This window comes from Tauraco erythrolophus, chromosome 20 (genome assembly GCF_009769465.1).
Source record: "Tauraco erythrolophus isolate bTauEry1 chromosome 20, bTauEry1.pri, whole genome shotgun sequence".
Lineage (NCBI taxonomy): Eukaryota > Metazoa > Chordata > Aves > Musophagiformes > Musophagidae > Tauraco > Tauraco erythrolophus.
The window spans coordinates 12,320,004-12,347,097 of NC_141484.1; the positions used below are offsets into that span (position 1 = coordinate 12,320,004).

At 48.0% G+C, this 27,094-nt stretch overlaps 1 protein-coding gene across 1 annotated transcript in view; it reads left to right on the plus strand.

Moving 5' to 3' along the window:
* Positions 1-27,094, plus strand: part of SHISA6 (shisa family member 6) — a 272,818-nt gene that overhangs the window by 14,712 nt on the left and 231,012 nt on the right. Inside the window, exon 2 of the mRNA XM_086624183.1 lies at positions 2,058-2,218. Coding sequence (XP_086480309.1) covers positions 2,058-2,218 — 161 coding nt within the window. The remainder of the gene's footprint in view (positions 1-2,057; positions 2,219-27,094) is intronic.

Sequence of the window (27,094 nt, forward strand, 5' to 3'; positions counted from 1 at the left end):
TGATGCTTAATATATCTTGGAGATATGTACTAAGGGCTCAGTTCTGCCAACCTGCTGTCTTTAGAAAATGTGTTGCTTCCAATGGGATGTACTGGATGCTGGTGCCAAATAGACAGACCTCATTAGCTTCCCACATCCTCCCCAATCAGCAAGATCTGTAATGCAGTGGGGAGGTATTTGCCTAGAAAAGTCATCAGGATTACTGGTCGTTGAATGAATCCTCTCCTCAGGTGGGAACCATGCAGTATCACATAGGGCAGGGACCTCAGGCCCCAGCTTCGGGTCCTGGTTCTGCCGCTCACTTTCTGCACAACCTTGGGCAAGGGGCCAAAATTTCAAACACGTCCTGAAAGTTGGTGACCAGCTTGAGATACCTCAGGCATGATTGTAAAAGATGCTGAGCACCCACAGATATGTGTTAATCAATGGGGATTCAGCATCTTTGGAGAACACCATATACCAGTTCCTCTTCTTCAGCGAGGAATAACCATAGAAGCAAACAAAAGGACCCCTGACCTGGGACAAAGCTAAGTATCTACCTCTTATTGCTGCCACCTTCACCTCTCTCGGAGCCTATCTTAGCACAAAAAAAAAGTCTGTGCTTTCATGTCCCTGCATGTGACAACCCCTTTACTCCATATGTATCAGTATGCGTGCACGTATACATATCATATGATTGGTTATAGCCTTTATGCCTGCTCTCTCTACAACTGATAAATAATCAAATTAGGTTAAAAATATTCTTATTCTATACAGGGTGGTTGTGAACTAACGTAATTCTCTTCTGGAGCTTCTGAGATCTTCCAAGAGTTTCTTTTGTAGAGCACATTAGTGTTGCAATTCATAGAATCATAGAACAGTTTGGGTTGGAAGGGACCTCAAAGATCATCTAGTTCCAACCCCACTGCCATGATGCACAAGGGTAGCAGTCTCTAGAGGGAATGATTTGGAAAAAGGAACGGACTCAGATCCCAAACTATTTCTCATATGAAAGACCAGAAATATGGTATTTAAGGAATGCTAGTACGTAAGCAGCACCAGCATCATTCTCACCAATGGGCTATGAAGGAATTTCTCCTCCTTACATTGTTCTTGTTACCCCAGGTGACATTACGCATATTCCCTCTGTCAAGAGAAAAGAACCTTTCAAACTCTATAATCTTTAAAATGCCACTGTCCCTTATAATCCACACAAGCCACACCTTTCCTGCTTTTCCTATGGCTGAAGACATAGCTTGTGGCTGAGCTAAGAAAATCAGTGCATTTCATGCTATAATTGTTCCACTGCGTCCGTGATATTCACAGAGGAAAAAAATCTTTGAGTATCCATTCATCCAAGAGGAAGACATTGGATGCGGCTGAACTGTGTGACATTTCTTTTTCTTGGGGAATAGCAGAGAGACCTCAGTACCATTAAAGAAATCTCTAATGGACAAAAAGCTAAAGGTAGGCTAATGGCTGTGTTGACATTAAGCCATGAAAATTGTTTAACCCCTTTCTTCTGAACTGCTGGTTCTCCTTTAAGAAACCCACTGCCACCACTGCTGTGTGTTGAGCTTCTTGCAGAAAAAACAAAGATTTAAGGAGCGTGGGGACTGGACTCCTAATCTGATTCAATCTCAGAGAAGTTTGGCTTGGGCAGGGCAGTGTTGGAGTAACCTTTGGAGGATCACGGTGTCTGAGTGTTAGTGCTCAGTGGTGACTCTTTACGAAGGCAGTGCTTTGTGCTAGGGAGAGCAGTTCATCTGCGCTGTCCCTGACAGCAAGGAGAATGATGGAGAGATAACGTAGCCCTGGGGTGAAGTGAGCCAGTGGAAGCATATGAAAAACTAAACAATAGCCAGGCAAGCCTGTAAATACATGCAGCAGACACGCAAAAAGAAACTGAGCTTTTAAGCTGTATATATATATTTTTGTTATTGTTGTTTTTTTTTTTCTGTTTATGGTAGAAATCCAACCACTGCTGGATTTGCACAGTGTCTGTGGAAGTGAAAATACTGAATGCCATCCTAGCTACTGTTTGAAAATATGTTTTTCTCCCTCTTCTCTCTCCCCAGGGCTCTGGCTGACATCCTAAGGCAGCAGGGACCAATCCCAATAGCACACTGTGAAAGAGAGACTATCTCGGCCATAGATACCTCCCCCAAAGAAAACACCCCAGTCAGGACATCTTCCAAAAACCATTACACCCCTGTGCGCACCTCCAAAAGCAACCCAGGTAAGTGCTGCTTTCCTGCCCTCCCTCTTCAGAGGTGGTTGTACCAGCGGTGTGTTAAAAGTCAGCCGAACATCACGCTTTGCAGCAGTGGGTTTTGTAAACCTAAAATTAGGATAATGAATGGCTTTAAAGGGCAATCAGATAGAGCAGAGGAGTGCAAGGATCAGTGGTGATGATTCTTTAAGGTTTTTGCTGAGCAGAGTGGCTGTTCTCTCTAGGCATTTTAAAAATGGAGAATCAGTGAGGTATAAATTCAGCTTATACCAAAATGCTTGAATTAAGCTTAGAACGTCGTGAGTTTCCAACAAAACGCACATGCTGTAAAGCATAATTGGCCTCTCTGCACGCAGCATCTGAGAAGAAAGAAATCCCCATAACTGGGGCCACCTTATTCATTCAGGCGAGCTGCAGGCGTGTTCCGAGATGAAGTGTGGAAGGTGACCTAGAGGGTGTCCCAGGAGCTTAAAGACACTGGCCTGAGGTCCTCCAGGAGCATTGGCTTGGGGGCTGGGACATGCCATTTTTTTTCCTAGCTTCTTCTGGCTAGGTGAATTTGGTTAAATCATTGGACTGCATTTTGCCTTGATTTCCCCAGTGGCACAAAGATGCCAGCCTCTTAGGTAAAGACATTGTTCCCATCTATTTCGTGCCTCATATATTGATAATTGTCAAAACAATGTCTCGGTGGTTGCTAACCACCTTTGTTAAGTGAGATGTGGTAGATCTGCCATCACTTGCCATCTCTCAGTTGCAACTGCATGCGTGCCCCAGAGATATGCCCTCCTTCCGTCACGAGCACATAGAAGTTCCTGAGTGGCGTGTCCCGACCTGTGTTACGTGGTGATCAGAGGACGTTCTGCTAATGGTCCCTGCTGGGGAAGCTTCTGAGAGAGGCTGGCAGGAGCTCAGCCTGCTCCACAACCCGTGGAGCTTGATGTGCTCTGCTCTTTGTGGAAGGGGCCCGTGACGGAGGGCAGTGACTGTTTGGTTTCCGTTGCCTCGTGGTGGTGGCTATTAGAAGGGCTTTGCTGCAACGTGCGTCACCCTATGGAGACAGGACCAGGTGACTGTGTTCTCTGGAAGCCTTTCCTGCTGCTGGGAACAAAATAATTTCCCTGAGGACTAAGAAGGATTTCTTTGTTCTCCAACTTTCACTCAGCGGCCAATGAACTCTGTAATTTTGAAGGCCAGAGAGTTATACCTGTAAAATAAAATGTTGGGCTGGAGAATGGTACGTGAGGTGTGTTTTCTGGAAGAGGAAGGCACTTTTGCATATCTAGGGCTTGGGACTGGCTCTCAAGAGCATATATGATTCTGCTCCAGGACAGAAACACGAGAAATAAGGGTTTATGGCCAGTGAACAGGTATAGGCACCATCAGAGAACAGCCCTGACTTGAGCCTTACGATGAGATGAATCCCTTTCTGGAGACACTGTCTCTTCCCTTTGGTTCCCGTTGGTCAGTTAGGGCAGGCAAATCCTGACCAAAGATGCAGATGGAATTCTTTGCTTGCAGCAGAAGAGACTAGCTGGATACTGGAAGTCTGAATTAGATGCCATGTTTAGGCACTGTTAAATCTGAGAAAAGGCCAACGTGGAGGTTTGCGAGGGGAATTGCTAATGGCAGCATTCTTCTCTGGTGTCTGTCGATAGCTGATGGCTCCAATGGACATTTTTAAGACTTTAGTCCACATTAGCGGAGGCACAGAAGGATGCAAAGACCTGAGCGCAGGTGTTGTGAGTGGGGTACAAACAGTCACACTGCCAAGTGACAGCACCCGCTGAGGAGTCTCCTCGGTCCTTGCTGAAGACTGGGACATGAGATGAGTGAGGCAAAACGGCTGGGAAGGAAGAGGCATGGTGATAAAGATGATGGTCTGTTCATTCAGCCTCTGCCTGTCTGTGTGTTTGCCCATACTGTGTGAAGGAGAAGAGCCATTACAGATCAGTAAGATCAGGAGCCCACGAAGATGTTCACAAGCCCAGCTACAGAGGAGAGGGACTTCACTTCCAGCACAGCCTTCCCCAGCCATTGGCAGCTGTCGGGGTCATTGATCACTTCTGCCTCGAGGCGGCCAGTTGGACTGAACGTCACAGCGAGCCCTTGCCAAAACTGGGAGAGGAAAACTTGCTTTTGTAGCTGGCCCAAAAGAACTTGTTCCTGGCTCAGTTGTGTCCGTTATTAACATGTCCTCGTATATCATGTGAGACAGGAAGCTAATCGCTTACAAAAGATCACGAGCTCATAAAACAGCTATACAGTTACTGCTTTTTGTACTGTTTCATTTGCAGAGTAGGGCAGTGCTCTGTCATGACTATACTCTGCTACTCAGCTAATCTCCAGATTATTGCAGTAATCAGGAAATTGTACAAGTGAATGCTAAAATCTTTTAGACTGGGAGGGAAGCGAAAGTTGGAGAACAGGAATGGGCACATTATAGCACATTAAACTAGAATAAAGCTGGTAAGGCCCAGTATGGAAGTAGAAGAGGGGTCACCATCCATACTTGCTTTTGGGGGAGATGGGGGAGAAAAAAACTAAAAAGAGGGGAATGAGGGACAGCTGGGGGAAAAAAATAGAGGCAGGAGCATTGTTGTGGGTTAGGCCGCTCCGGCAACCAAACCCTACACAGTCGCTCGCTCACCCTCCCCCACCCCCAGGGATGAGGGAGAGAATTAAAGGAGGAAAAGGGAAACTCGTGGGTTGAGATAAGAACAATTTACCACTACTGCTACCAATGTATATATGTACGGATATGTACAAGGATAAATATGGACAAACGAGTGATGTACGGTGTCATTGCTCACCACCCCTTGGCCGAGGCCCGTCTCGTCCCAAAGCTGCAATCCCAAAACAGATAAATCCCCATACCGCAATCACGTCCCAGCTAAAACCAGGACAAGCATGTAGTAGCAGGGTCTAGGAAAAGCACTGCTCACCAGTGCTGCAAATTGGCTTGAGAAGACCACAACTGTAGGGTTTTGCAGCAGGGTCTGAAGTATCAGGTCTGCTGGCTGTGGTTTGTCTCAGGACTGCGGAGTATGAGAGGTTAAGCAACCCGAAAGGACTCTAGTTGTTACGTACAGGCTGAGATTGGGTTTGATATTTGTTTTACGTGGAACTTTTGTTTCCAAACTTATGACTAGAAGGGTGCCCTGAAGTCTTGCTAAATAAACCATGGCTTCATTTTTCCATTAGACTTGTCTGGTGTCAGTGAGCACAATGATTGGGAGTGACAGTGACAAATCGAGGTGGTCTGTGTCTGAGGCAGTGGAGTCCAACCAAAGCAGCGGGTGCAGGTGCTGCCGCGGGCATGCCTGCAGCACCGAGCTTGCAGGGTGGTGCCTGGTGTTCCCTGGTGCCGTATGGAGAGGAGTCCATCTCCCACGTGCCAGCTGCCACCCTTCCTGCAAGCACTCCGACAGCCCTCAAATGGTCACAGCAGGAGATTGCAGGGTGGGAATGTACAACGTCCTCTGGTAGGCCACTAAGACATGGGCGCTGTCTCCAGCTGTCGCAGACACGTGAAGGGGAGTTCAGGACCAAGGCAAAGTCCTCAGTGTGTTTGCCCAGGCACTTCACAGCAGGTGGTTTCAGAGCCCTCTAAGCTCTGCAGTGGGATGGGAGAGCCTGGAGTTAGGTTTAGTCTGTACTCCTCTGTTGAGCTTTGAGATGGAAGAACCCAGGTGTAACTAATGCTTGTTTAAGGGGAAAAGAGAAGTAGGTGTCTCTGTTCTAGGCATTGGTAGAATTGTTATTCTACAGACAAGGCAGGTGGTTTTCAAGAAGGCTTCAGCCTGCTACCTTACAACGGCCACGTTCCCCAGGTGTTGTGGGAGCTGACCATTTGTCAGAAGCAGAATACATTTCTCATGTCGGATACTGCTGAGCTTGAGGGTCACAAGTGTCTAAAGAGCATTTCTCCAGAGATTATTGCCGCTTCTGCTTTCCTCTGAGAATCAAGCTCATACCCTTTTGGGATAGCAGGCACCAGTTCAACTCCCCTTCCACCCATCCTCACTTCCATTGACACTTCCGTTCATTGATTTTACACAATGCTGCTGTCTTGGTGGTGGTAGGCTCTTTGCAGATAAGAAGAGCTGAAAGCTATGCCTACAGATCGCTTGGGTCAGAGCACACCTCTCCAACTGTGCACCACCTGGTTAGTATGAGCTACAGCACACTCTGTAGACAGGATCGTTCCTCCAGCCCACACAGACCTCTCGTAGTTCACTGTTTGCTATTGTGAGTAACAGGTAGAATATGATGAATCTGAGATTACAGGAAATCCACCTCACTGGCATTTTTGATGTCTTCATCACAGTAGCACCTGTAGGGATGTTGGAAGGAGATTTCTAGCAACATTTCCACCATCTTTTTTCCTTGGCCACGTTAAGTGTCTTGACATCTCCTGTGAAGGTCAGGGCCATTCATTTGTTCAGCGGATGGCCAGAAAACACAGACAAGAACGAGGAGAGATGGGAGAAAGGTCAATAGTTCCTGCGGGCTTGGAAAACGTCATAGATAAGCAGCAATGTGCTCCTGTAGAGGAAGGTGCAGCATTTGGCACAGAGACGGAGTCTGAGCCAGAGGCAATCCTCCTGCAATGTCCACAGTCAAGTGATGTGTCAGAAAAGATGAGGGTCGTTCCTGTGACAGTGATGCTGATGGACATTAGTGTTAGTGAAAAAATTAAGACTAGATTCTCAGCTCAGATGACTACCTCCAATACCTTCCTTGGATATTTGAAGGCCTTCTGAAAGTCACATGCAAAGGATTGGTTTGCTTTCATCCCAAAATGTGGCTGAGCAAAGCACCTGCAAGATTCAGTCCCCGCAGAAATTGTCAGATGGGGGTTTTCTGACTGCCTCAGTGGCAGAGGGGTAGCTGGCTCAGGACTAACAGTCATAGAATCATAGAATCATAGAATGGTTTGGGTTGGAAGGGACCTTCAAGATCATCTAGTTCCAACTCCCCTGCCATGGGCAGGGAAACCCTCCACTACACCAGGTTGCCCAAAGCCTCATCCAACCTGGCCTTGAACACTTCCAGGGATGGGACATCCACAGCTTCTCTGGGCAACCTGTTCCACTGCCTCACCACTCTCAGAGTGAAAAATTTCTTTCTTATATCTAACCTAAATCTCCCCTCTTTCAGTTTAAAGCTGTTGCCCCTTGTCCTATCACTACACACCCTTGTAAAAAGCCCCTCTCCAGCTTTCCTGTAGGCCCCCTTTAGGTACTGGAAAGCTGCAATAAGATCACCCCGGAGCCTTCTCTTCTCCAGGCTGAACAGCCCCAACTCTCTCAGCCTGTCTCCATAGCAGAGGTGCTCCAGCCCTCGGATCATCTTCGTGGCCTCCTCTGGACTCGTTCATGCAGGAAGTCATCTCACTGCTGTTTTCCAAACTACAAAAGACTCCAAGTAAGAATATGAAACAGATCTTGGGCTGGTATAAATCAGTGTTGCACTATCATAGTGATGGGACATGGGCTTGGTTCAGGTAAATCCTTATGGGTCAGGGAGGCTTATGTCCCAGACTCACAGCCGGTACAAACCTATGGTGCTCCAGGACAGCGCGTGGTCTGAATTGATTCTCACTGAATTCTCTCAGTCTCATTCTGGCGCTTCCACACCAGTTCTTTTCCATGCAATTCACCTTGGTAGTATTGCAGACCTGTGAGAGGGAGAGGATGCTCAGGACCATTAGACTGATGTGGGAAGCTATGTGGGAAGAGAATCTCCTCAAATATGTTCAGGACAAGGATGTCCTTGATGCCACCATGCAATACTTTCAGCAGTGAAGGGTCCCCAGATGTCACCTACTGGAGCGCAAGGCAGTTAGGTAAAACCTGTGCCTGGAATTATGCTGCTTCTGGCTACCTCCAGGATCAGGAGGCTGTAAGAGCAATGACAAGACTTTTTTTTTCTCGTACTTGCTGATGAAAAGACTCTGGCCTAGTTTTGTATTCTTTTGACCTCTTAATTCTCAGAATATCAAACTGCCTCACCAACAGAATACGCTGGTCTGAAACCAGCTCCAGATGTGCCAGCAAAGAGCTGACCGCAGGGGTTAACTGAGATAATTTTCCAGTGTGAAAAATCTTCTGCTGTTCACCTGCACGAGGGACGGGAGTAGCTGCAGGTGTGAAGAGCAGCTTCTTGACAGGATCACCACTCTGAATGCAACAGACAACACAGGCGAGCGCTCCGATTAGCCTGATATATCTGGGGAAGGTTTTTAATAAGCCGTTTGAGGCAGGATGTTCCAGAGATGTACGTTTTCAAAGTGCTGTTTTCAGCAGTGCCTTCCACCCAGAGGCATTTTCAGAGCTTGTTCTGGATGTGAACAAATGCAGGAGAGGTCTTTAATCTTTATGGAAATTGTAGCTAACATCTCTAGCCAAATACCAGCAGAACAGCATGGGGAGTACTCCCATCCCAGTCGTGGCATAGAGGAGGAGATCCCTGCTCTTGGCCCTGCTCTCCATGGGCCACGGGCTCAGCACGGGCTCTGGCCCCTCTCTAAAGACCGGGATGAGCCAGGGCAGTCGGCTTCCCGGACTTCCTCCAGCTTATATACGATTTTCCCTGTCCATCTTTCTCCCTTTCTCCTCTCTCCTTTCCCTGAAGTCTCCAGCTGGTCTCTGCTTCAAATCGCTTCCTTTATTCATTCACTGAATTCTCCAGCTTCTCCCCCAAAATCCCCAGCAACTATTGGAATTAATTTACCGAGGATCAGTGTAGAAATGTATGTCGAAGGCGTTCAAATTCCCTGCTGCTTCACAGTTTGTGTTGTCATTTACAGCTGTTCAGGGGAATACAAAGCAGGTGTAAAACGATCCCCCAGTCCCCGCAGTAGCGTTTTACAGCCCCTGTGCTCTGTTGTAAGAAACTAGTTAAGGTGCAGGCGGGTGAAGAATTAGGGAAACCACTTGGAAAACACCCAGAGAGTACCAGGAACAGGGGTTTTTCTTTTCTCCGTGCTCCTCTCGCCGTTCACTGACATTTGAAAAGAAAGAAACAGGATCAGCTTTGAAACCTCGAGGTTCTGTAGAAGATAAGGCATTTCAGTGCTGCTCCTTCTGCTTTTCCCTCCAAGCACACCTCTCTTACAGTAACCCCCAGTGCTTCCCACAGCTTTCCCACCCAGGAAATTCCCAAATGAGTTAATGCGCTTTCGGAGCAGCCAGAAAATGTCAGATTTTTTCTGTCTCAGAACATTTTGAGGGTAAGAGTTGCTCAGCGTCCTGGCATCCAGAATACCACTGCTGAAAGGGAGGAGCAGTCCAGCAGCGAGCGGGGAGAGGTGGATGCTGCCTGGATTGGTGCAGGGCAGCTAAGAGAGGACACCAGCTGCCATCTTCTTTGGTGTGAAGGATCGAGGTTCCTCACTTATTTAGGGCCTAAGCCAGCCCGTGCAGTGTTAGACATCACAGGTATTCACCCACCGCTAGTCGTACGAGAGCAGCTGATGCTCTTTCCCTGCCACCCTCTGTGGCATTGCCAGTCTGCGTTTTACAGATGGGGAAACGCAGCACGGAGAGGCCAAGTGCCTTACTTCAAAAGGTACTTGGGTTACCATCTTCCCTTGACTTCACAATAAATACCTAAAGCCTTGCAAATATTTGTCCCTGAGTAATTTATGCACTGTGCCCAGGTACTGAGAGAGCACTTTTGCCCTGGGATCACCACTTTCCCATTAGGTCGGCCACTCTGAGAGGGGATGTGTGCTGCAGCGTATGCTCCAGTCCTGCTCTGGATGCTCAGGGATGCTTCCTTCTGCATCATGGCACGGGCACAGACCTGGCTCCTTCAATCCTGTATCCTAACAGCAAGCGAGAGCTTTTACACTTGCTTCGGAAAGCGAAGAGTTTGTCCCAAAGTACTTGTAATCCAAGAAACACGAGAGAAGGGGGGGTGTTGGAAAGTCAGGTGAATCACCTACAGTGCAATTAGTTTAATTGCCCTAATTCCAAACAGACCTTTTTAACTGTTAAATATTTCTTTGCTTATCCTTTCCTTTCTTAATCTTACTGTTCTGGACATCCTCCCTCCCTCTTCTATTGCTGCCAGAGGTTAGGACCTGCTGCTGGGGATGTTCAGTCGTGAGCAGCCGTGAGGACGTAACACGTGCTGCCCACTGATATTGATAAGCGCAGCCCGTGATCCCCAGTACTCCCCTGGGCCACGCAGCCTCCCCCTTCCCTCGGTGCGACTGGGACTGCACCTACTTCTGCCTCTAGTTATTGATTTATTCTGGTCTCCTGGGTGTTTTACTGAGCTGTAAAGTTTTAGGGGAATCTGTGAAAAAGAACCTTTGGGAAAGCTCTGTCCCCACTAACAAGACACATGAGACAAGAAAACATCCCCACTGCAAATATATTTACCGGTGAGCTTACTGGAGAATAAAAAGCAACAACATTTGCAACAATTTCTTGTATTGCACGTCCAAATATCTTCCATGACTGATGTCAAGGTTTCGTGCGTCAAAACAGCTAAGAAGTGACAAATTTGGAAAAATTAAAAAAAAAAAAAAAGAAAAGAAAAGAAAAAGAAATAGTCTGACTGCTGCAGGGAAAAAAAAATGGGTAGGTGTAGTATGTGTGTGATATGATGCTCACACAAAGCACACAGCCACGACAGAATAGCAACATCCAGAGCCACGGGATAAACATCAGGTGCCTGCTCGAAAGTGTTTTGGTGGAATTTAGCATTCATCCGACAGAGTGCGGTCCCAGAGCCACAGGGCCAGGCGCGGCAGCGCTTATCAACCACAGCCATATCTAGAAACTGTAGGTTACTATGGTAACAGCGTGGTTTTTTTTTTTTTTAAGAGAGACTAATGCAAGTTGCAAGCAGGAGAGAGGATTAAGCATATAGATTTACTTTGAAACAAAGCCCCACGGTGAAACTCAACCTGCTGAAAACAATGCGACGAAACACATGGAGAAGGTGGGAATGAATTGAAGCGGGGTTTTCTGGCACCGTGCCCCGGTGGAGAAGAGGCGTTAATGTGGAAAGAGTGACTGGGAGGCTGATGCAGGTACGTAACCAGCCAGGGACCTGCACGTTGCAGGGGACAGAGCGGCTGTGGGCACGTGCTGCAACGCGCCGAGTGATGTCCCGGACCGCACCGTGCAGCAGCATCAGCCCCGTGCCCCGTGCCGCCGGCTCGCTGCACACACAGAGGAGTGGGAGCACGGGGGGCTCCTTCCCAGAACCAGGCTTAGGTGTTTCTGTTGCTGGGTGTAAGAGCAGTTCCTGGTGCTGGTGGGGTTGTGGGGTCCTGGGAAGTGGGACTGATGGGTGCAGTAGTGCCACAGTAACACGGACCAGGAGCAGCGAGAAGGAGTTAGTGGAGGATGGAGATGGTGTGTAGGAGGTCCAACCTGATACATTTGGATGCTTTCTCGATTCCTGGATCTGTACAGCTGGATTGGGAATGACAAAGAAAAACTGTTCTCAAAACATGCAAAAGCAGAGATGGAAACAGCATTGGAGCATAACTGCCAGGGTGGGGGGGGAGGGAGGGAGGCCATCGATGCCCTCGTCTTGTGTTGCTTACTCCATAAACTCTGTGTCGTGGGTGACAGGAAGGAAAGATGCTTAAGCCAGGTGGTTCCCTCACTCTCTGCTCTGTCCTCCTCCTCCTCCAGACCTGGGAAAGGATCAGGAGCAGAGGGCTGTTAGAGCAGGTATCTGGCACAGATATTCTGGAGAATTTGGAGTGCTGTGAGAAAGGGCAGGACTGGGAGGTGCTCCTTTTCCTGGAGAGCGCTGCATATCTGAGCCAAAGTTGTTGTGCCACCTCAACAGTCACTACCTGCCCAGGCACTAGTGAGTGCTGGGATGGCATGACTACAGCTGGGAGCCCCTGGGAAACAGGGGCAGGGGGACAACTCAAAGCTCAGCCCCAGCCTCAGCCCCAGCAATGGGAAGGCAGCAAGTCACCGGGGGCCTGAGGGTACAACAGGCAAGGGGAGTCATGCCCCTGCTTATGGTGTGATTTGAGCCCTGACTGGTTTCTTGGCTTGAACCTGCAAGCTCACCCATTCTTCTTCTCAAGGTCCAGTTTCATGAGCAGTTGAATCACCCTAAAGGCTCTTCTGCCATTGAAGCAGAGGTCTCCATCTTCATCTCACATCCTCCCCTGCCACGGCCACTGCCCTGTGCACTGACTGGTGCCATCACATCCTTCCATCAGCTGGTTTAACTCATTAACCCAGCAAAATCAGCTCAGGAAGAGGTCATCCAACACCTGATGAAACGTAGGAGTGCAGTCAGGAGTGGGGCTGAGAGGGATCTCCCTGTTTGGGCAGTGCTGAACTTGTAACCATTGAGCTGTGTCCCATGTAACCACAGCCTTGAGTAGGAGTTTTAGAGGCTGGCTGTGAGCAAGCGTGCAGGAGAGCGTGTGCTTAGATGTCTGAGAACTTGGTGTCCAACTGGGATTGACTGTCAGCACCTTCAAGGCTACATGCACCTGGAGATGAAGTGGGCTGAGGTTCAGGCCAGCAGGTTTGGGAGTTTCCAGAACTCAGATGTGACACCATGGTGGCATTTTAACATCAAAACAATTCTGCCTGCAGTTAAGGTATTTTAGTTTTAAGCTATTCAGGAGTTTCCTTGGGGAAGAAAACAACTAAGCCCACTGTCTAACCAGCTGCTCTTTCCTGTACCACCCTGCAGCTCTACTGGGCGCCGTGGAAGGGTAAAATCATTTCTGTATCAGGTTTACTTCTCCCTGTCTACCTCCATGTGTCTTGCTAGATCAATTATTGTTTGTAAAATGCATTAGATCTTCAGACAAAAGGCAGAAACACAATGTTGTCTTCCATTAATCAGAGCAGTTTACAGAAAACATCAATTTAAAATGTTAAAGCCAATTTGCAACTGGTATTGACAGCAATTAAATTGGCCTCCAGAAAGTATTGCAACTAGTTGCTTTTGACACTGTGAAGCATGAAATCTTTATAAGGACATTCTACGTGTTGAGCTTCCCCCATTTCATGATTGCTGATCCTCTCTGTGTAAACAGAGGTGAGGAGCTGGAAGCAATACTCCGTTAAGAATGTGCCATAATCAGTAAACTTTCCTTCCCCTCTTGTTGGACCCCTGCCCAAATGTTGCAACTCAATCCATGCTCTGCTTACATCAGCGTCCTTTCTTTACTGCCCAGTTGACTTTGCTGACTTCAAAATTATGCAAAAATGTACTGAAACAAAGGTTCACTACTTTGTTCCTGGCACTATCACCAGAGGCAGCGAACTCCACAGCTGACCACTGGCCACAGCCTCCACGAAGAGCAGTGGCACACAGGCTCTGCAAAGCCATAACTCTCCCAACCTTGTCACGGAAAACCACCAGATCAGCTGAGTGAGAATAAAGGTGATACTGGGGAAGTCATGGTTACCTTCTCAAAGATTGGTCCTAGAGGATGTAATGAATACCTGAGACCCAGAGTGTAGCTTTTGGAGACCTTGCAAGACCTCGGCTAGGGGAAGTGGGAGCATCACCAGCAGAAGACATTGCTCAAGTCTCTGAAAACCTAGTTGATTAGTGTTTTGGTTTAGGCATTTAAATCCTAGAAGGCTTAGTCACTTGTCTCTTATTGTCTTGTCGGCCAGAGCAAAGGGACGAGGAGGAGTCTTCAGGGCTGCCTTCCCATTTCTTTCAGCAGTGTTTCTCTACATGAGGCAGCTTGACTTCTTCACAACGCTCACCATCTCCAGGGTACTCTCACCTGCTGGGATATGCCAGGGGTGTTTTCTGGTGGCTTTCACCAAGAGATTGTTACTAGATTGAAAGACAGCAGGAAGGTTTGGCTCATGTTGAAGATCTCAAGGCAACTTTTGTTGTTGACTGCAAACAGCTTTGATCATTGGTGCAGTCCCTGTTCCTTCTGGCACGCCAGCCATGTGTGTGTAGCTTGGGAATTTAGTGGGTCTTGCCTCACTTTGTCTTCTCTGAAGCTTCATTACTCTCAGACCATCTTACTTGTTGCAGGTACCTGAAAAGACTCCCCTGTGGCTATTTATGTGAGCATAGCTAAGAGGGAGCGGTGCCCTCCTCCATAAAAGGACAAATCTAACTACTCTTTCTGTTTGATTTAAAATATTTGAGGAGGAAGGAAAAGGGAGTACATCTGTCACAATCTCACTTACAATCAGAGAAGTTAATGGAAAGATTCCTCCTGACTCTCCTGGGCTTTGGACAAGGCTCTGTACTGCAATATTAGCAAATAATGTAGCTCACATCTCCTCACATCCTTCTCAGGAAAATAATTCTAATATATGTGGATGGCCTTTCGCAGCTCTCTCCCAGATCTGTCCCTGGTTTGTCAGCTGTGCCGACACCTCTATCTTCTGGTGTTCCATCACTTCTGTGGATAACTGTTGCTCTCTAAAACAAACCCCACGCAAGACGTTGAGTCGCCGCCAGTCGCAGAGCGGTGCCCCAGTGCTCGCAATGACCCCTCTGAAAAGGCAGAGAGATAAATATTAATTCTCAAATCTGTGACTTCCTACCCAGTGTCTCCCAGTTGCAGCATTGCAGCCTCTGTGGCTCTTCCTTTCATTTCGCATCTCTCCTCCCTGGATCCACAGCTTTTCTTTCCCAGAAAACGTTTCTCAGCAAGCTCCATGGGCAGGCTGCAGTTCCACTGTCTACATTGTGCTTGCCAGAGGGACCTGAAGTCCCAGTCATTCCCAGGGCCATGTGCCAGATCCCTGTACCGTTCACACAGGCAGCCTGTGCTCAAAACTCCGGTGCCTATACATCCCATCTTCCTTGTAGCAAGCAGTGCTATGGCCCTTAGAAGAAGGGTCTTTAGGGAACTCTGCAAGGAATTAGTCTTTGTGGTGACCGGAAGACACGAGAAAGGTGTGGAGATGTGTCCATGCTGTAGGTTAAGTGCAGCATTAAGCAAACTGAAGTGCTGCAGGCTGCCCGCTGCCTGAGGTCATAGAGTGTGGCATCCAGGTTGCACAGCTCAGCAGAACAAGCTTTTCTGTTAAAACCTACTTAAATGTTAATATATTCAGTGATCAGGAGGCAGAGCAAAGGAGGGGAAGCTGAAAGAGCTCTTGATGCACAGGCTACAGTCAGGTAGCTCCAACTACTCCTATCTCTGAAGCATCCCACTTCTCCCTAGGGATTGGTCATTGTGGATCTCAGAGGTTCTTATTCCAAGTTTCCAAGTTTCTGACTGCTCTTGTTGCATCACTTCAGTGCCTGGCACTGGCAGAACCACACAGCACAGAGTTAGCTGATGTCTTCTGTCTTCTGAGGCTACTTATTCTGTGTGGGTTGTCCTCCTTGATGAGCTTCTGAGAGGTACAGGAATGACCCCAGAGGACTTCAGGTGTGACATGGCTGGAGGAGCTAAGGTGGAAGACGAGCCTTCCTGTCACATCTACCTTACTGTCCTTTCTTTTTTGTCCTCAGTCCCTCTGCTGTGGCAGAGAGCAGCTCAAGGAGCTAGACTAGTGATGCCAGCGACGAGTGAGTGGTGTTCCTCAGGGTTGGTATTGGGACTGGTGCTGTTTAACATCTTTGTTGGCGACATGGACAGTGGGATCGAGTGCACTCTCAGTAAGTTTGCTGATGACACCAAGCTGTGTGGTGTGGTGGACACGCTGGAAGGAAGGGATGCCATCCAGAAGGACCTGGACAGGCTGGAGAGGTGGGCCTGTGAGAACCTCATGAAGTTCAACAAGGCCAAATGCAAGGTCCTGCCCATGGGTCGAGGCAATCCCAAGCATCAGTACAGACTGGGCAGAGAATGACTTGAGAGCAGCCCTGTGGAGAAGGGCTTGTAGGTGCTGGTTGATGAGAAGCTCAACAGGAGCTGGCAATGTGCACTGGCAGCCCAGAAAGCCACCCGTGTCCTGCGCTGCATCCAAAGCAGCATGGCCAGCAGGTCGAGGGACAGGATTCTGCCCCTTTGCTCTGCTCTCGTGAGACGCCTCCTGCTTCGGCTCTGGGGTCCCCAACATCAGAAGGACATGGAGCTGTTGGAGTGGGTCCAGAGAAGGGCCACCAAGATGATGCGAGGGCTGGAGCACCTCTGCTATGGAGACAGGCTGAGAGAGTTGGGGCTGTTCAGCCTGGAGAAGAGAAGGCTCCGGGGTGATCTTATAGCAGCTTTCCAGTACCTAAAGGGGCTACAGGAAAGCTGGAGAGGGGCTTTGGACAAGGGTGTTGTCGCTCACCAGCCTGGGCTGCGGCACCAAGGACGCTGTTGCATCTTCCGCAGCCAGGAGGAAATGGCCTGCCTCTTGTGGGCAGGATAGGTACCTTGAGTTGAGTGGTTAATTAGTAGTTCATTATCTCAACTCAGTCCAGCTGGATAAGAATGATTGGTGCCATAGGGTGTGTGGTGATAGGACAAGGGGCAATGGCTTTAAACTGAAAGAGGGGAGATTTTGATTAGATCTAAGGAAGAAATTCTTCCTTGTGAGAGTGGTGAGGCACAGGACCAGACTGCCCAGAGAAGTTGTTGCTGCCCCATCCCTGGAAGTGTTCAAGGCCAGATTGGGTGAGGCTTTGGGCAACCTGGTGTAGTGGAGGGTGTCCCTGCCCATGGCAGGGAGATTGGAACTAGATGATCTTGAAGGTCCCTTCCAATCCAAACCGTTCTATGATTCTGTAACTTGCTTCTACTCTCCACTTGCTTAACATAGTTCTCAGTGGGCTTCTCCATCAAAGGATTCAGGTAGATAAGTATAGTTTCTGATCAATGCTTGCTGTTTTCATGACTTATGGGTGGCAGAGTTGTAGTGAGGGGTTAGACAAGTTGTCATGAGTTGTGATCTGACAGTTGTTCCATCTGACATGGAAGAGAGTGATTGTATAGCACTATGGCTGTCACCTGACATCTGTGAGATCAGATGGGAGATTGCTCTGTCCTTCAGGAGACTGTCGCTAACGCAGGACAGTGCCTTTGCCAGCCCTGAAAAGCCAACACCGTCCCTCATATCCTCTGCAGATAGCCTGTGGTCCCTGTGAGGCTTTGCCCGTGAGTACTTGGCAAGTGCTGGAGCTGGAGCACTTCCATCTGAGCCGGGCAATACGTTTCTGTCTGACAAAAAGGGAAAACAGAACTGTCTGCCATGGCTGGAAAGGGCAGGTAGCTGCCCCCTTCAGATCTGTAGCCCCTGGTGTGGCTGGTGGGGCTGGTCTGCTCAGAGCCAACCTGTGAAACTGTTCTGTCTGAATGTACAGGGAAAAGCAGCAGCGAAGCATCCCTCAAAAGTCTTCTACAAATATAGTTGCAACTTCCCAGCCAAAGAGCAGTCGCTCCTCCAAGGATCCCAGGCTTTTTGTATCAGGCAAAGAGTCACACTACCAAAATAGGGACAAACCTTGATTTTGGAGAGCATCATAGGAGATCTGTCACAGCCAAGACCACCTGTTTGGTTTGGTTTGATAATTTTAGCCTCAAGGTTTGAGGAAGTTCCAGGTTTTCCAACATGCAGATTCTGAGCCCTTTAGTCCATTGACATCTCAAACTGTCTCCCTAGTTGTCTTTCTTTTTGTTCTCTGACGTCAAGTTACACCCATATTCTAGCTGGAGTCTTTTTAGAAGGTCTGCACTGTGCAACCAAGCCCCATTCCCAGGCAGCATAACCTCTGGTGGGCCTCCTGACCGATGGAGAAGCGTGTCAGCTCTTGCATCCAGAGATAACTGGGCTTTCCTGGTAGCAGCGGTGTGATTTCTTTGGTCTGGAGGTGGGAGTGAAACTCTCCCACAATGACACACTTCTCGGTGGTACATGGCCAAGAACATTATACAGATTTCTACTGAAACCTGAGCCCCACTGGGCAGAGTTTTAGCAGGCTTCAGGTCCTACGGTAACCTCCTTTCCAACGTCTTCCCCGTAATTATATCACCTATGAATTTTGAGTATACTTTTTATTTATTTATTTATTTTTAAATCCGAGCTAGCATTTTTTTTTTATTGATTTGAGCAGATTTGGTGCTATTGGAGTTGTCAAACTGTATTTTTCCTCCCCACCTGGCACTCAGAGCCAATCTCACCTTTTTTTCTGCCACTTCTGAAGAGCACAAAGCTTTTTGTGCCTCATTTCCTGGCAGCGTTCCGGCTGCGGACTCCTTGGTACCCCTGCAGTGTCCAGTTGCACATCCTGTACCAGAATTCAAGTTCTGCTTTCTTTTAGCCAAAAGTCCTGGCAAGACCAGTTCTGTCAATCACTCCTGCCTATACCCCATGGCTTTTCAGCCCTGGCACATTTCTAAAGCCCTTATCTGATCAAATTCCTTCCACATGCCTCTTCAGCCCCCTTTTGTTCATTCTACGTTCCACTGCTACTTCCTTATGTGCTGTTGTGTCAGCTCCTCTGCCTATCTGTCTCTGTTTCTCTAAATATATTTTGGATGGATGCCATGTGAAAGATCCACATTTTGTGCAGGATCCTCAGAATGTTCAGCCAGGATCTCGTTGGGGTGAGCACCATGCTGAGCACCTGGCAGGTCCAGGGTCAGTGTGACTGGAGAGCAAAGAATTCAAGTGCCTGAGCCAGGGCAAGTGGTGGACACCAGTGACAGCGATCGGCAAGGTCGGTCTGGAGGAGCGAGCAACTGGTAAAATGATCCGGGCCCTCTTCTTTTCAATTTATGCAATTTAATCGCCAAAAGAGGAAGGGTTCTGCGCTGTAGATCTAGTTCCTCCTCTGCAGGAGAACCCAGCGATCTTGAGACATTTGGTCCAACTGTGCTTGGACTTCTGTAGTGTTCATGGGTTCAATGTGAAGAGCTGCTTTCCTGCCCTTGGCACCTGGGGAGATCCCATGGCAGTTTTGGGAGTGCTGGTTTCTTCACAGAGGGACAAATGTTGCTTTTTGAACTCCTGTTCTCGCCTTTCTGCCATCACGCTGGGCACGCACGTCCACGCGTGCCCAGGCTCACGGGCATGTGCACTTCTTCAGGAGCTGACAGACCTCGACTGCCCGGTCGCTCGGGTGGGATTTAGTTCTGCTTGTGCAGACACGGTCCCAGCGCTGTATTAAGTTGCAGGGTGACACCTGTGAACATCAGTTTAACGTAATTGTCAGAATGACACTTGGTAGAGCTAATGAAATATTTACCTTTGAGCAGCTGTAAGATCATTAACATTTCACTGTCTGCTCTCAGCCAGCCCTTTCCTGATTTACATTCTTGAATTGTTTATGAGGCTAATTGTGCTGCCCTTCATAAATCAGGGACTTGGGCTTTTATGGGGCACTTTCAATTAGCAAAAAAACTCTTCTTGCCCTGCCAATGAGGGCAAGAAACCAGGAGATGGAGGCTGGCACAAGCACTAACCTTCCCTGAGCCCTCCCAGATTGCCCCCATCGCGTGTGCTGGGGTCTCCAGTGACACCCTGCTGCATGACACAGGCTCACAGCACCGTGGCACTGGCATCGTGATACGGCCAAGCTCACACCTCCAGGCTCTCTGTGCAGCTTGGAGACACTGCTTGCATTCAAAGGTGACTTTCGTACTAGCACTGATGTCGTGGCATCTCTGGTATTGGCATGTAAGTGTCTAACGGGGATGTTGGCTTAGCTCAAGGGGAGGCAGGAGACACAGGGTGGAATCCAGACATTACCATGCCTTTGGAGAAGGAGAATCCTCCCCAAGACAAGGATGCAGTGGGAAGGGAGGGCGGGTCTTCCTCTCGAGGCAGTGTCCATGTTCTTTCCAGAAATGCTTTAAAGACCACAGCTAACTTCACTTTGGGCTTGCATGTACTTTTCTTCTCTCCCAAGAGTAAGCACGTGCAATGACACGTCTGGCTTTGAAAGGTTTGGGGATTCTTTTTGCTTTTGGGTTTCTTATGTAAATTACTTTGCTATAGCTCAAGAAATATATTTAAAAAAAAAAAAATTCCTTCCTATCAGAGTTGCAGAGGCTCAAATCTGTAATTGCTCTTAGTTTTCAGGACAAAGCTAAGCTTCAGGGAGCTCGCTCTCCCAGATAAGTGTTATGTGTGCTTCAGGAATCCCCCCTGTGCTAGATGAAAGGAGATTTTGCAACAGAAAAATGTTATCTTTTTTCTTGTGTAATCTGATGTCTTGATCTAAAGGAGGGAAATTTTTTAGGCGGAGATTGCTAGAAAATTATGGCCATGTGTATCTTCAAAATATGAGGATACTCAAGGAAGAGAAAACCATTGACGTTTTAGTCTCTGCAGTGTTAATCTCTGTAGTGAGGAGGGACACAGGAGATTCCCACATGCAGTGTAGGGGCTGTTTCTGATGATCTCCCTGAAATGGTGAAGTTTTGTATAAAATCTTATCAATGAAATGGTAAAAAGTAACCTGGACTAGACAATATTCACTCAAGGGATTTTAAAGGAGAGCTGCTGAGTCGTGTTGAAATTCAGTCTGACCATTTAATCAGCCTTTGCACCAGGTGAGTGGAAGGTGACAAATGTGATGCTTGTCTTTAGAAAGGCTTTAGAGACGATGCTGGAGATGTGAAAGACGATCTGGTAGAGCAGGTGCCTTGCGAGGGATTACAATAAAACGAGGTAGAAGAGTCAAGATGGCTTTTGTGAAAGGAGGGCATGCATTGCGAGTCTGCTAGTGCTCCGTGAAGGAACTGACTGATGTGTGGATGGAATGGATTCTGTCAAGGCAGTGTACTCTTTGGAAATTGTCAGTGAGGTCTTCCATCAACAGTGCTTGAGAATACCATGGGGTAAGAGGAAAGGTCTCCTCGAGGATTAATAACAGATTAAATGATAAAAAGCAATGGATGAGAACAAAGAGTCAGGTTTTGCACTGGGAGAATGGTTGGAGTCCTAAGAGATCTGCTCTGGGACATGTGCTGCTCAGTGTATTTTTGAATGATCTAGAAAAGATGTACAGTAAGGTGACAAAAGGTGACATGTGATGTGGAATTATTCTGAACTCTCAAATCCGAGGCTGACAGCGGCGACTTAACTGTAGGAAGATAATGATCTGGTGAAAAGATTTCCAACATCAGCAAGAGGGAAGCCAGCAAGCTGTCCGTTGGGCAGGGAGCTGGCCAGGGCTGCGGAATACCTAACTGGGGTTTTAACTCTCAGTAGTACCTACTTCATCTTTGTATTTATTTGTTTAAAATATGAAGTCTTGGAGAAAATCTCTTCTGTGTTTGCAATGTTTTGGGCTATCTGAGTCTGACTGATCTCACTCTTCCAAGAATCCAGGACAGGTTCTGTCAACCAGGTTTCCTCTAAAACTTCTGGGTACCAGAGCTGATGGTCAGATCCATTCAGAGACTAAGGGCATCTCCTTAAAAGCAATGTCCTCCCAGCAGACTGAGCAACAAGGAGCTCTGCATGAATCAGGGCTGTGCTGGGCATAGTCCTCCTCCTCGGAGCATATTCCAGTGTCCCCAGTGCATACAGCACCCAAAAGGGTAGCCTTGGTTAGACTTTCTGCACTTCAGACATGCCTTGGACCTCAGCACTGTCCCCCCCGGGCCTCCTCGATGGTCCTTCAAGGCAGCCAGCCCTGCAGATGCTCAGGGAAGCGGCTCCTGCTTACAAGGCACATTGCTCTCCTTGACCTATTTGCTCATTACCTCCACAAATGTGATTTTGATTAAGGAATTTTCCTAAGTAATTACTACGGCATTAGCAATTCAGCCAAACAGAAAATAGTCCAACAAGCAACGTGGCATGGTTTCTGCCCTGAAGGCCAGCTTGCTGACTGCCAGCAGACCGTCGGGGAGGGAGAGCGAACGCCAGCGCTGCGGGGCTGATGGACAAAGCTTCGTCCTGCCCACCTGGGCACAGGGTCCTCTGGGCCATGTACCTGCTCTGTGTGTGGCTTCTGCTGCCCACCGTTGTGCTCCCATGGAGTTAGGGAGAAGTTCTGACACCGACTGCAGACTCATGGGTTAAAACCACTCTTGCTTCCAGTTGCTTGTTAAAATTAAACCGCCTGCTGAGCTCTTGTTTCGAGCAGTGGGAGAGAAAGGTAATACTCTCCTTACAAAGAGCAGGCTAAATGCAAGGATCAGATTTGCACATGATCAATCCAGGACTTGAAAGCCAGGCTCGGAGTGACTCAGCCCAGAAAAGCGTTGTCCCCAAGCAAAACTGCTTGAAAAAGGGGCCAAAGCTGAGCTCGCTTTCGCTCGAGAAAGGCTGAAGAATAATGGTGTCACCTTTAAGATCAAAGCAACTGGCTGAATTCCTCTCTGTGAGAGTAACTACCTAGTAAACAAAGCCAGCTCTCACTTTCTGCAGGCATCTGCCTCAGCCTTCAGCAGCTTTCGAATGCAGTTCTGGGGGAGTGCTGCCAAACAAAAAGGGACTCATTCCAAGACTTCAACAGCGAAAATATAAATATCCCTCTTGTTAATTTTGGGTGCCATAATCCATCAGTGGCTGTCTTGCACGATTTAGCTCCGTGACATCTTCTGACAGCATGGGCAGTAAAGCATTCCCATGCTAATGTGAAATGGGCAGGTGCTGGGGCATTTGTTTTCAGCTGCCCGTTAAGCTGAGCAGAAGGACGCAGGGGTGGTGGGACGGTCTGGGTGAGTGGAGCATGGCCATCCAGGAGACAGACATTACCTGGTGCAGCCGGTCGTGTGTGATCAGAGTGAAAATAGTGAAAGGCACAGTACACAAAGAGCTACAGAGCTCTGGCCAGCGTGGCCTGGTGGCTGGGCACAGTGGTCCAGAAAAGGGTTGGTCATAAAAACAGAGCCTGGCTGGCACTACAGCTGTGCCACACGTTGTCCTCAAGGAAATCCTGCAGAAGTTTAGTTTAACACTGAACTGAGTGGTTTTAAATTGTGACACCACTCTCATAGAGTTTGGTATCACATGGGGCACACTGGCATGTCCTGCTGCTCTGCAAAGGGAGGAGATCTCAACAGGCCAGAGAGAAAGGGACTCCACGGTGTGGAGAGAGAACTTGCAGTCAGTCTTTGAAGCAAAGGCAAAGCAGTGCTGTTGCTCACAGCAACTCATGAACTTGGGATTAGGAAAGGGTGGGTATAGAAAAACAACTCCTCTGAGACCTGCAGGGATCTCAGACCAGAAACCTGATGCTGAAATCCCACATTCCTGCTTGGTTTAATGGATGTGAGCCTTTCTGTGTCCATACTCTAGGGCTGCAGCTCAGGAAGGACAAGAGAGAGGCAAAGATGTAACAGCTGTGTCATGTCACTCCTCCTAAAAGAACTTCTAGGTCTCTGGAGGAAGAGCACCTATGACACCTCAAGATAAGCCAGGAGCCATAAGGCACCTGTCCTCCAACAGCTTGCAGACATTAATGCCCATTCTTGGCGTCGGCGGTGTAAGGCTCAGCACGCTGGCCCTTCCCAGCCAGGCAGGACACCTCCCAGGCTGTGCCTCCTTTAAACACCCCTGAAGTGCTAGACTCCTCCAGTTGTCTACACATACTGGTTTACTAGTATTTCATTATTTTAGTAGAAGACACTCATCTGTCAGTTCTCTCCAGCCTCTTCATTCAGCACCAGCATACATTAAAACACCTCCAGGAAGCTTTCCCAGTCCTTTCTTTTCTTCTCAGTAGCTTTTTAACCTACATTTGTTTTTCTCTCTCTTATTCAACTAAAATTTTATTTACACCGTCACCCTTGTCTTTCAAGCTTGGTTGTAGACCTTTGTTCCTTTCTTTCTGTTCAGCCATTTCCAGCCCAACCTGGACTGCTCTACTTACACCTCTAAAACCTGTTGGAGCGACTAATGTCGAGCATGAAATGGATACGAGGTGCTGGTGATACATTTGGCCTGTTAAACTTGACATCTCAGGTGTGTTACCAGCTCTCCATTGCGATACACGCTGCACGGTCACATTAGCAATTAAAATACACAGCAGGCCTGGCAGCAAGTTGCTTTGTGAAAACCACCTCCCACACTTGTGGAGTGGGGGATTCCTTAGGGATCGCTGCTTTGGGAGCCTGGTAGGATCCTACTGCTAGAAAGCATCTCGGCTACTGCAGTCTGCACGGTGTGTGGCAACGCATGGCTATGCCATGGTCACCCGTTGGTTGTCCGTACAAGCTCTCACAATAAAGGATGGAGTCATCTTCAAGCGTTAGATGCAGAGCGGTCCAACTCCAGGAATTCAAGGAAGCATTAAAATATAATCGGCTAATAATCAATAAACAAATCTCTGATAATCATGCAGGACCAGCATTTCCATTATTCCAAAGCCATTTTTAAAGCAGTATTGACTTTCCCTCCAGAGCAACCTTCCCTTGCTTTTAAGTGATATTTTTAGTGTATTATTTTTAGTACTTAATGATGGAATCAACATCCACATTTACGGGGAAACTGAGTCAGGAGCAGGTATGAAGCATTTCCCCAAAGTCCACTAGCCATCATGGAGTCAAGCCAGCAACAGTAGACAGATCTTCTGAGCCCTGCTGTTGATCTCTGTCTTCTAGGAGACACTATGTTGAGAAGCAACATGCTTTACTATGTATGTGGGTCCAGGGCTTGCGTTATGTACGGGTTATTGCAGATGGGTGAGTGTTTGAGTGAAGAGGATGCTGAAAATTCTGCCTGGGGCAACTCCCTTCAGAGAAGAAGTCTTCTGGTCCCTGTGAAACAGCAGTAGCTTTGGTAGAGGAAGTAGTGAGGGGTGCCATGGAAGGGCCATCACTGAACCCAGAGTTTAGGCAACGATAGCAGGACGCCCTGGATGCTCAAGGAGCTCCACCATTACACGAGCAATGGGTTTATTAGAAATATGCACTAGCTGTTGTCTGCTGAGTTGGAAACAAGGACAAGGTCAAAACTGCTGATCAGGATGGAGGGTGATGGGAAGATGCAAAAAGACAACAAGGGGGATTCCCAGAAGGTCTCTAAAGACAACCTGCTACAGATGTCACAGGAAAATGAGCAGGTGATAAGATCCCAAATGCTTTTCAGTATCTGAGCACTATGTCCCCTCTCAAATTGATTTAAGAAAGGATCTAGATGCTTCAACAGGCACCTCTCTACATCTTTGGGCACATGAAGTACCCACGAGAGCTTTTCCCAGTCTTTCCTAATGTCAGCAGGATTTGCAGCTTAAGTACTGACTTTTCTTTCTTGGTTGGGACTCAGTTTGAAATGTGAGTTCTTGAAGATGTTGTTCCTAACTTCTTTGCTTCCAAATGAAAGCAGAAACCACAAATGACTACATTTAAGTGTGTGAAACAGAACAACTTGCTTCCTTAGACTGTCAATTCCATATACCCATTTATTTACTTACAATTATAAACAGAACACTTCATTAATATTTATAGGGAAGCTCCCAAAGCCCAGCTGAGAAAATAAGTATTATCACCATTTACCAGTTGTCAAACTGAAGCACAGGTGAAGACATGACCTGTCCAAAGAGACCAAGCAGGCTCACATCACACTCGAGTCCAGGCTGTCAGCTTTCCCTCCCTCATAGCCATCACTGCTGCGGCCCCTTCCAGCATACTCCCACATTTAGCAGTGTCTCCACCCACTGTGCTCACATGGGCAAAAAAAAAGAAAAATAGAAAAAGTTTGAGGTATCCTATATCTGGTGGCAAATCAGGATGGGGAGTGTTCCAGTTATGTTTATTCTAACCAGCTGAAGAAAGTTAAATGAGTAAAGTTTTCCTAAACAAGTCTGACAGCAGCTGACAACCATCAAATCCTCATGGTGCTTGGGTCATCAGACAAAGGCTGAGAGCTACCTCCAGAGACTCTCACATCCGAGAACCTGCTCTTCAACAGCTGAATTCAGAGGTCTAAGTCTGAGCAGGTCACGGGGACTCTTGGTGAAGTGCAGGGAAGTAGGCAACCTTGGAGAAGGTTTTGTCCGAGCTACCTTGAAACGAAGACGCTCATTTCTTTTCCACTGAATGTAGAAAGGAGTGGCCAGGTGAAGACTTAGATGTCTTGAGACCAAACTCAGGGCAAATGAATGCCTTCTGTAGCAGACTGAACCTTATGTATCTGACAGTAAATGTAACAGGAGGTGTAATTCTTCAGCTGAGAGTGCTGAGCTAAGTGCTCCCTTGCTCCCTCCTGTGCCAGGCACACGCAGCAGATGAGCAACAGCCCCTGAGCAGCTCCAGGCTGGATGTCATGACTGCTTTTGCACCACTCTTTTGGGAGTTAAACCATGCCCTGAAAGTATCCCAGCTTCTTGCCGTCCAACTATTCGTATTTAACTCAATCAGAATCTTGTCTCCAGCTCAGGAGAACAAAAGGCTTTTCTCACGAGGTACCTCCACTTGGTGCCTTCCCCCAGCTCTCCTCTGGTGCCCAGCAGTGCAGGCACTGATGGCATGGACACTGTTGTGGCATGTGGCAACAGGGAAGACCCCCGTGCCCAAACAGCTAAGGCACATCAGGGAGTCGGGCAATGTAACGAGGCTTCCCCGGCACAGCGGGACGTGCAAGGATGGCTTTCCACTTGGGCACATCTGGAGTTCTAATAGAAAATTTGTTTTACCAGAGGCACACGCAGCAGCTGGCATCTGTCAAGCTATGGCGTTCGTTTGGAGATGATGAACTGTTCCCGCTTTCCTTGAGGGCTCGATCTTCAGCATGCAGAATGCTGGTCACAGGGCTCACTTGCCTCATGTATGGTCCCTTCAGAGCTGAGTTAGATCACTCATCACAGCAGGTGACATCAGACTGCAGAGGCAAGACCTGGGCAAGGTGTTATAGTTTGCCCTTCCTTAATGCTTGTGCTGCAGCGTGAGCATCACCTCTGTATTGCAATAGAAACTCTTCCTTCATGATGACATTTTGGAATCCTTTGGAAATTGTCAGGTGTCTTTCTGGACTTCAGAAGAGAGTTGTGTTGAATTTTGAGAAGCTTGAATGGTAGCACAGAAGATCCAGAGGCACCTGGTGTAGCTCAGTC